This window comes from Ceratosolen solmsi, unplaced genomic scaffold (genome assembly GCF_000503995.2).
Source record: "Ceratosolen solmsi marchali unplaced genomic scaffold, CerSol_1.0 scaffold39, whole genome shotgun sequence".
Classification (NCBI taxonomy): domain Eukaryota; kingdom Metazoa; phylum Arthropoda; class Insecta; order Hymenoptera; family Agaonidae; genus Ceratosolen; species Ceratosolen solmsi.
In genome coordinates, this window is record NW_011948433.1 from 1,808,969 (window position 1) to 1,818,664 (window position 9,696).

Genomic DNA, 9,696 nt, shown 5'->3' on the forward strand with positions numbered 1-9,696 from the left:
CTGGTTTTGGCCCGGGAGCACGCAAATAAAAGCCATTAAACATCCTCATTCCGATAATGAATTTCGTATTGATAAAGCTCGTGAATTAGGATGCGTTAAGAAAGCGTTAAAAGCATACTTAAATCGATGCATATTTATGTGCCAGTCAAATACGGAATATTGGAGCCGCGAGAAAACAAAATATCTTATAAGAACAATAATAAACACGAGAAATTTAAGTGAATATTAAGTTTCTTTCAAATTGTCGCGAGCAACTTATGTATAAAAACATGGATTGCCATTCGTTCGATTACCTGTTCGCTTGATTGTACTGTGTCTGATTGTTATTGGCAATATTGTGCGAGGGAACAGTATTTGGCACTTGATATTGCTGTTGTCCGTCCAACTGAATCGGTATTATGTGAGTTCCTCCTTGTGCTTGCTGATACCCGCTTTGTCCAACTGGATTTCCCCAACGGGACTGATGATGAGGAGCCGAATTCATTAATTGATGATGTCCGGGTTCGTTCATGGCGCTGAACACCGATGGCCTGTCCTCGATCTGAAATTGGACTAGCGATTAATCGCGGAAGGAGTACTGCACGTGCATTACAGGTGAAACGAATTGTGGACGAATAGAAAGAGCGATTCTCTTGAAAATTTGGGTAACAATTTTGCAATTCGATAAAACATATATGACACGATAAAAGCCGTGTTATAATTTACTTGTAAATGGCAATTTAATGATAAAAGAGCCCGGATTATAAAATCTGATTAAGCATTCGATTTAAAACCCGTCTCTAAAAATTTAAAAATTCAATCAATTATACTGGACATGCATAAAACTGTCTATTATACGTCGCGGCAAAAAATTTGATCACTCTAGCAGGAGAGCGTAGCTTACGAATCCCCAATGCACGGTATTATGATAAAATTCTACCTCCTATGCGTAAGAGTTTAAATAATAAACTTTAAATAATAAATAGGCTTGTTAATAGGCATGTGCGAGCCGTAGGAATAATTTGAGGAAACTTACTCGAATGGGTATGATACGCTCGCTATCCTGGCGCACCGGTCGCATTGGCTGCTGCTGTTGCTGATACTGCTGTGGCGATTGCTGTTGGTACTGTTGCTGATACTGCTGTGGCGATTGCTGTTGGTACTGTTGCTGATACTGCTGTGGCGATTGCTGTTGGTACTGTTGCTGTTGCTGTCTCGGTAGATTGACGATTTGCCGGGGTGAGCTTGAAAACTCGTGGAGTAAGGGGCTGCTCGGATCGGGGAATGGCCCGTCCTGACCGGGACTCCCACCCGTCCTCTTTGCCCATTCTGGGAGCTCCTCCGACTGCTTCGCTTGCTTTTGCATCCAGGGCGTCGGGGCTTTCGACAATGTCACCTGCGTCGGCGACATCGGCGGTGTTAAGGTATCCGGTGAACTATTGGCTACTGGTTGAATCTTCGTCTCGACTTTAACAACTGGCCTCGGTACGGGATCCGCTTGCCTTTCTATAACGGGAACGATGATTCCTCCTCCTAATATAAAATGTAGAATCCAAACATATGCTTGCGAATAAAACAAAAACAAAAAAAAATTGTATTTCGAAATATCACTGGATACAGCTGTTTTATCTTTGGCACGAACACATTGTCGAAGAATGCCGTATAGGAAATGCTGTGGCGAGAAATATGAGAACTTGATGGGCAATCATTCGTACTCTTACCCTCTCTTACATTTATTTATTTTGTTACTTTTTTTTTCATCTTTTTTTCGTTTTGCTTTTTTGTTTTTATTTCCAAATGTAATTAAAGTGATTTATATGGATAATTTAAGCCACTTGGTGTTGAGATAAGACATTTTAAATATCACGAGATTTCTCCCCACTCTTTTTACCTCAAATTTCTTAATTATTTATTGAAATTTGCAAGAGATCGGATCGGGCGCAATTTAATTATAGAGAGTTTTTACAAATATGCTACGGAAAAATTCAGGCTATTGATAAAACTTTGGTTTTGTTTTTCAGTTTCATTGAAGAAATTTAGTGGTAAAGCACTGCATGATTTCACACCGAATTTTTATATAATATTTCTTTTCGTATTTAATATCGAAATATCCTCTAACCTTTAAAATAATATTATATGTTTTGTACAATAAGCTGTAAGCTTGGCGTAATAAATAGTTTTACATTTCAGAAATAAACTCGACAGAGCTGCTCAACTAAATGCTTGCTTAGTGAACTGCGTGACTTTCTCACAAATCAATATTAGCATAACTCTCGTAAAAAATTGCAAGTGACCTTACGTCAACACAAATCTGCCGCTCATAATTTTTCGCTCTTTTCATCGCCTAATTATCAATGATTCCAGTTCTCGACCAAGCTAGCAAAGCCATTTATATAATTATATAGAGGCCGGCAACAAACTAACCAACAAATATCCAGTATCAATAGGATTCAATCCAGAATCAATAATTCCAAAAGAAAGTAGTGTAGCAAATATACCGGGGAGGGAGCGTGGGAGTGTACTGTTCTTGAGATTAATGGGCGGCTGCTGTGGTATTCCCTGCGGAAAGACCGGCACGGCAACCTGGGGCTGCGCATATATGCCGGTAGACTGGTGTTGCTGATGCGGAGTCTGCGCGAGAGCGGACTTTGGTGGACCCTCGATGCCCTCATCGTTGGCGTTCTTGGCGACTCGCCGTGCCATCCGCGGACTACGGATCTGCGAGAGATCGAGCTTACCTCCCATGCCCGGCGTATACGTGAATGGCTTCTTATCCTTCGTCATCATCGCGTTCTGAATGGCTGCCGGCGGCTCGTATGGATCCTGCGGACCAAGCTGCGATTTCCTCGGACCTACCTGCAACCATGGAAAAACGCCTCAAGGTCGAGTGCTACTCAAAATTCACGCTTGTCATACTCGCGGCAGCGTCTTAGCCATAGATTTCACATAATGCAGATTATTAGTAAGATCCGATAAAAGTTGTTGGTAATGCGTTGCCGGAACGTTTACAATAATTGCGTTTCAATTTCGTAATATACGATTGGATAAAACATAAAAGACGAATAATAATTTAAAGTAGAGTTAATTTTACAATACTTTCAAATGAGTTAAGAACGGTGAATTCTACCATAAAGGTTTAATGGCTTTTCTGCTCTTAAAAAAAAAAAAAAAAAGAAATAATAAGCAAATAAATACTGAAAGTGCACGAACGCGTTAAAACAAAATATGTTTACGTAAAACTTGGGTAAACGATGAGGAAAATAACCGCGGGTATATTAAAATTTGTAATGTCGTTTCTGTAATGTCGTTGCGATCCGAAAATATGCACAAAAAGCAGGCACAGCATGCGTGTGCAAACCCGTAAACATGTATTCGCGTATATTTTCAAGCATTATAAAAGACTTTACTTATATAAGTGTAAAAATAAATTTTTTTGAGATTTTATTATTAGAGTATGAATGTGAAATGTATTTTCAAAAATAATTATATTCAAAAAATCATCGAAAATGTGAAGCTTGGGAAGTTTTATTAAAAGATCTTTTTACAAAAGTCATTTTTATTAATATATTTTTATATCTTACACATGATCTTTAAAAATATCTGCATACATGTACTGTTAAATTATGATGGGAGCATAACAGTTGAACACTTTGAGCTTTCGTTGAAAAATCGCTCGTAAAATAATTTAGTTACTCTATCCTAATAGGCAAATAAATTATATTGCACCAAGCAAATAAATAAAATAAACCAATAAAGCTGCGAGATTGCGACGATCACCGTGATTGTCATGAGGTTGCGCATGGTAAAATATCACTAAAAATTAATATATTCGAACGAACTGACAAACTATTATTAATGAAACAATGCAGTTTGAATTTGAATTAACGTAAATGTATGGATATGGGCGAATTGCGGCCGATGCATGTACACTTAAAACTCAAATGTAAGCGACAATCGTCTTGTCACTGTGAACGATTTTGCAATTTTTGCATGCTCTCTGATTAAAAAAACCAAAAGCTATAACAAACATCTGGACGCTTTGTACCCCACACTTACTTCTGACGCAGTGTTAATCCTGAGGGCTGGCACTTGTCCAGGTACCGGTGGCGGAGGCGGCGGAGGCGGCCCTAAAGAATATTCCAAAGTTACATCGCTTCAGTCTTGGTCTTATTTTGTGGTGCAATGTCATCATCGTGTAATGGGAAAGTAACCTAGCGCTATATATATATATATATATATATATATATAAATACACGTAAACGCAAATGTATCACTAGTATGCTCGTCGTCTCGGTCGCATTTTGTAACCTTGATTAATCACGATACTCGTAAGTAGGTCGTAAGTAAGTATAGCCGTGAATTACCGTTTATATGAGAGAGTAACAGAGAGAGAGAGAGAGAGAGAGAGAGAGAGAGAGAGAGAGAGAGAGAGAGAGAGAAAGGAGAGACGAGAGATACCAGAGCTGCGACCTTTACACAGCGTATTCGGCCTCTCCTCGATTCTTTTTTTATCTCTACTAATTATTTTATCCGCGTTGCTTCCGGAAAACCAGGGCTATTTCGCGCGCTTTCAGCGGCGTTGGACTCGAGGGAACATAAGACGCAACAGGATTTTCAAAAAAGCGATTCTACAGGAACGAGATGGTCATAGACCCGTTGCATAACCGTTGTATTATGTATTTTTGTTGTCTATTTTCGTTTGCGTACATTGACTCGAGCACACGTGCGCGCACCTTTTATCATTGCACACTGACGTTCGATAATCCCAAGCGGCCATTGTGAGAAAAAATTTAATTTTGAGGAAAAACCGCATTGTTATGAGCGAACTCATTCAAAACGACCACGAGGATGTTAAGTAAAGCTCGGAAAGGATAATTATTACAGAATATATGTGGCAATACCTGATACCGCACCCGCTGAATATCTGAAACAAAATAAATAATGATAATTAGATATAAATGTAAGCGAAAGTGAAAATTAAATATAAATGTTTTATCCAACAAGCCCAATTTTACAGATGATAGCTCTGTGTTGTCTAAACAAACTACCATTAAATAGAACGAAACATTTCATTTTAATACATTTATGTAATGAAAAATTATAAACATATAAATTATATCAGGACATTGTTTACGAAAGTAACGATTTTATTATCGACGCCTATGACGAATTAAGACGCATTTCTGATAAATTATGAGCGTTACTTTGTCAGTTCTTTTATGCATTTATTAAACAAAACAACCAGTTAAATTTGGCATATTTGTTCGATTAAACGACTTGTTTGACGAGTCTCGTAAATTTCGCTCAATGCCCAAGTTCTACTTACTTAATGTGGAACTATTAAGTAGATAATCACGTGGAATGGTAAGTCGACTCGTCTCGTGCATTAAACACTTTCGACAATGCGGCAAAAGCCGTGGCATTGAGCGAAAAATCTCCAATATTCTATTATTTACATGTTGATTAGGGTGGAGCCGATACAAATCGACCCTCGCATGACGCATCCTACGCATGGGTTTCAGTCCAGACGAAGTCAAGCACAAAAGGAAACAGATAAGGCGGCACAGGAAGAAACGAGGTATCAGGTAATGGTATCAGAAGAGAAAGGTGATGAAAAAAAAAAAAAACAAAACAAAACTTGAAATACCGAGCATACGTCCCTTGCATCATCTCCCATCTCCGCCCGACCGAATAACAAATGCTCGGCCAATGAATCAGAGACTCGGCGCACGCACCAATACTTCACCGATACAAGTATTTCACGGGGCATCAAATGTAACGGCGCGTATTTTTGGCCGCGGCTTTTTTTTCCCCCTGAAAAGCCGGGTAAAGCCTTGAAAAGCCTCTCTTCTCCCCGACTCGCTCGCCCACCACCCCATGCCGTTACTAATTTTAGCCAAATATGAATATCGGTGAGCACTTGACCCCCTAGGCTGTCCGAGCTAAGCCGCGTTTATAACTTACCTTCGCTCTTCGCTCTTCTCGCCTTGTGACGCACTGGCGATTAGACTCTTTACACGTAGTACGAGGAGCTCACATTTCCGATAGTCACGACGCTTTCACGACTTTTCCGGCGGATTTGCGCGTACCGACTGTCTCGCGGCGTAGTCACTCCAGCGGTGCCGTATGCCTTTTAAGGAAGTGGCCTCAACGCCAGGCCACTCGGACAAGGTCCTCAACGATCTCGCGATTCTGCCTCCGAGTCGAGAGAATGAAAAGAGAGAGAGAGAGAGAGACAGCGATTGAAGAATGCTTTTCGGTTGGTAGTGGGGGACAAGAAAGTGGAGAGAGGGATCCTGCCGACGAATCTTGCATGACCGGAGAAGGAGTTTCTTTATTTTCACCGACATTTTCGAGACATAGACACGTGATGAACGCAAAATGTAAAAAATGCTCCTTAGCTACTGAATTTCCACATGCGGCTTTCTGTTGTTTGGGATAGCCTGATAGTGCAGAAAAAACCTTTCTTGTTATTCTCAGAAATACACGTATCAACTTTATCTGATCTGATTTTTTTCAGCTTAAAATACTAATTTACAATGCGCAATTCACTTGCTTTAATTGAAGATAAGAGGACTAATAATGGAATCATTATTGTACATTATCATTCAAAAATCATGGATTTTTTTTACAGTTGAATAAAAAAACAGTACCATTAATTGAAAATTACGGTATTCCTTATTAGTCTGAATTATTCGGATAATAACTAAATACACCAAACCGTGGATAAACGTAATGTCAATATAAATATTTCCTGTAACCAAATAATTAAAATTAGCATATATCTTTCATTTTCATTGTAATTCTATGTCCTTGCTAAAAATAGTAAATTTCACAAGTTTTTCTACGTCATGAGTTATAAAAACTCATGACGTCACCTTTTAAAGATATTTAAGCTACAAAATCGTTCCTAGTTTTTTAAGAGAATAGAAAACAGGAGAACATTTCAAAATAATTAATTAGTTGGAAAATACTATAAATTTGAATTCTTCGGATTGAAAAATTATAAAAGAAACTGTTACTTCTTCTTCAAAGAAATAATATTTCTATTTTCATTTATCTTTAGATTGAAGGCGATGTTGGCATAATGCTTAATGTGTTTATTCAATTTTATAAATATTCTTGTGCGCATATTTAATTGAACAGTATGAAAAAATTTACTCAAAATTTTTACAAATTATTAGCAGCATTATTTTGTATTTCATATTTCTTTGAATAAAGTATAATTGCACTTTAAGCAAAAGACTTACTGTATAAAAAGTAACATATAACATTTATATTTTTATTTTTTTAATTATTTGCACAGTATAATTACATTAAAAATATTATAACGATTTTTTTCAACAAATTAACTATCGCCTAACGGTATTGTGTTAGAAAATAAATTACTTTGAGAGGATAAAAAATCACTTTTTATAATTCGACAGCTACACTTTGAAACTCGTTTTCATCTAATCTTCGCTATTTTTCATTACCCACTGGTACGCATATTTAGAAAAGTAACGAATATAATTAAATGGAAATAAATTATGTAGACCCTAGTGGCCAACTTCCCTTTCTAATAATTTCCTATTATTTTGAATGCTATTATATCTTATAATTACAATTAGTTGAATTACTACGCCTGCGCACATACGTATATACACATCTTCAATTAATAAATGTATATTATAAGATTAATGTTTTTTACTTAGTTACTATAGTAAATTACATTATGCAAATATTTATTTAATTGATTATATCATAATTATTAAATATATTTAAACAAAAAAAAATATTAAAAAAAATAGACAATAAGAATTTCAATTAAACTCTGAAATTATTATGAAATAATTGGACGAAAATTATCATTAAAATAAATCGTAAAATGATGCATTATTCTTATAAAAACAAATAATCAATTACAGATACATTACCGTTAATAATATAGTAAAATAACATAAATCTATCTCATCGAATACAGTATTTAATAGTTATTAAAATAATCATTATGCAAGGAAGAAAAAAAATAGTCCATAGTCAAAAAATTTACAATATTATTTTCTTCTAATACTATACTGCCTATTACAAGTATTACGAATACTTCCTAAATTAAACAAATTTGATACTAAATCATTGTTCTAGGTTACGGTATATTCATGTAAAGCAAAAAAAAAAAAAATTATAAGTATAGCATTCAAAGGTAAATGAAATGTTCTTTAACTTCATAGTTAATTCTGGACTCGATGTTAAAATGAATCTTTTATAAATAGAATGAAATGCATTAAAATAAACTTTGTTTTGAGTATTTTTTTTTATTCTAAATCTTATTGATGCCGTAGCAATGCTAAGAAAGTGATTTCCACCAGAACTATAAAATATCGCCTTCTCAAAACATCTTCATTATAAAGCTCAAGATTTGCATAAGCGACGAGCGTTAAGTACTGCTATGTAAAAAGAAAAAGAAAGAAAATTCGATACGTCAACCTTAACATTGATTGTATTCGTGAATATATAATAATCATTATGCACTTTTGAACAGTAAAAGCTTATTTATGACTATGATCTATTCTACTCGTGTTGCCATAATTTTACTTATATAATTTGTCAGAAACCCTCGAATTGATGAAACCACACCAATCGCGGTTATAAATCAATTTACAGTTTTAAATTTTCACCATTATGTTATTGAGATTTTGATAGGCTTTTCGGCAGTCCATTATAATAGATATTTTAATAATTATATCTAGCATATAATAAGTGAAATTTATTTTAAATGTAACCCAGAATTCATCTTATTCCTATAAAAGTTTCATAAATCATGATTAGCTTGAACGACATAAATTTTCTTTTAAGATATTATTTATCGAGGGTAAATAAGATAATAGTGTTTAAACAAAAATATTATTTATGAGTATTATTTCGACGTAAGACTACTCTTATTTGACAAAATTAATAATCTTTCCAATTTTTAATAAATCTAAAGCCGCACGACCAGTACACCTGTAACATTTGTAATCTAAACTAAATTGTGCGTAGTTCTCATTTGACGCTCGAATATAATTTTTACATGAATAAATATATCGATATTACAAGATTACCAAGTGCTTTAATCGGCTATTTACGAGACGCGATCGAATGCTTCCAAAATCTATCGGCAATACATCAATAAGCTCAACATTGTTATCATACACAATGAATGGAATAACGAATCAAGCGCTAATGATAATAAATTCACGGACTTTAGTAAAACGGTAATGCGGAGAGATTTTTTCAAACAAACAAGCGATGCGTATTGTAAGAATCTAAAATAAGAATAACATTTGACCAGTGCACATGTCTTACTGACACGACCGTTTCTACTTGAACATATCGCCTTCCGATGTTTTTAAGCTCGAGCTCCACTCCTACGTTTCCCAACTTCCCGCACGACCGGCTGAGCCAAATCGTTTATTTTATCTGACGCATATATTTTTACACTCCAACGGAGTAAACGGCAACGTAATCGTGCACATGGAAAAGAGAAAATAAGAAATCGAACGATGCCACTATATTGGCAAGAATGACTTATCGACGCGACCAATCAACCTATCGTGCTTCCTCAATTTCTTCTTCTCTCTCTATCCCCCGCCAACCCAATACACTTGCATTCACACACACCCTATCACTCCCCCTATCCCCCCATCTCAACACCCTCTCTCTCTCTCTCTCTCTATCTATCTATCTATCTCTCTATCT

At 35.8% G+C, this 9,696-nt stretch overlaps 1 protein-coding gene across 1 annotated transcript in view; it reads right to left on the bottom strand.

The window, feature by feature from the left end:
* LOC105364617 (uncharacterized) overlaps positions 1-9,696 on the bottom strand; it is a gene marked incomplete at its 3' end in the record, with an annotated part of 14,710 nt that overhangs the window by 4,229 nt on the left and 785 nt on the right. The window contains exons 2-6 of the mRNA XM_011502596.1: positions 4,881-4,903; positions 4,036-4,106; positions 2,478-2,835; positions 1,016-1,512; positions 294-541 (exon numbers count right to left, since the gene is read on the bottom strand). Of these exons, the coding sequence (XP_011500898.1) occupies positions 294-541; positions 1,016-1,512; positions 2,478-2,835; positions 4,036-4,106; positions 4,881-4,903 (1,197 nt within the window). The remainder of the gene's footprint in view (positions 1-293; positions 542-1,015; positions 1,513-2,477; positions 2,836-4,035; positions 4,107-4,880; positions 4,904-9,696) is intronic.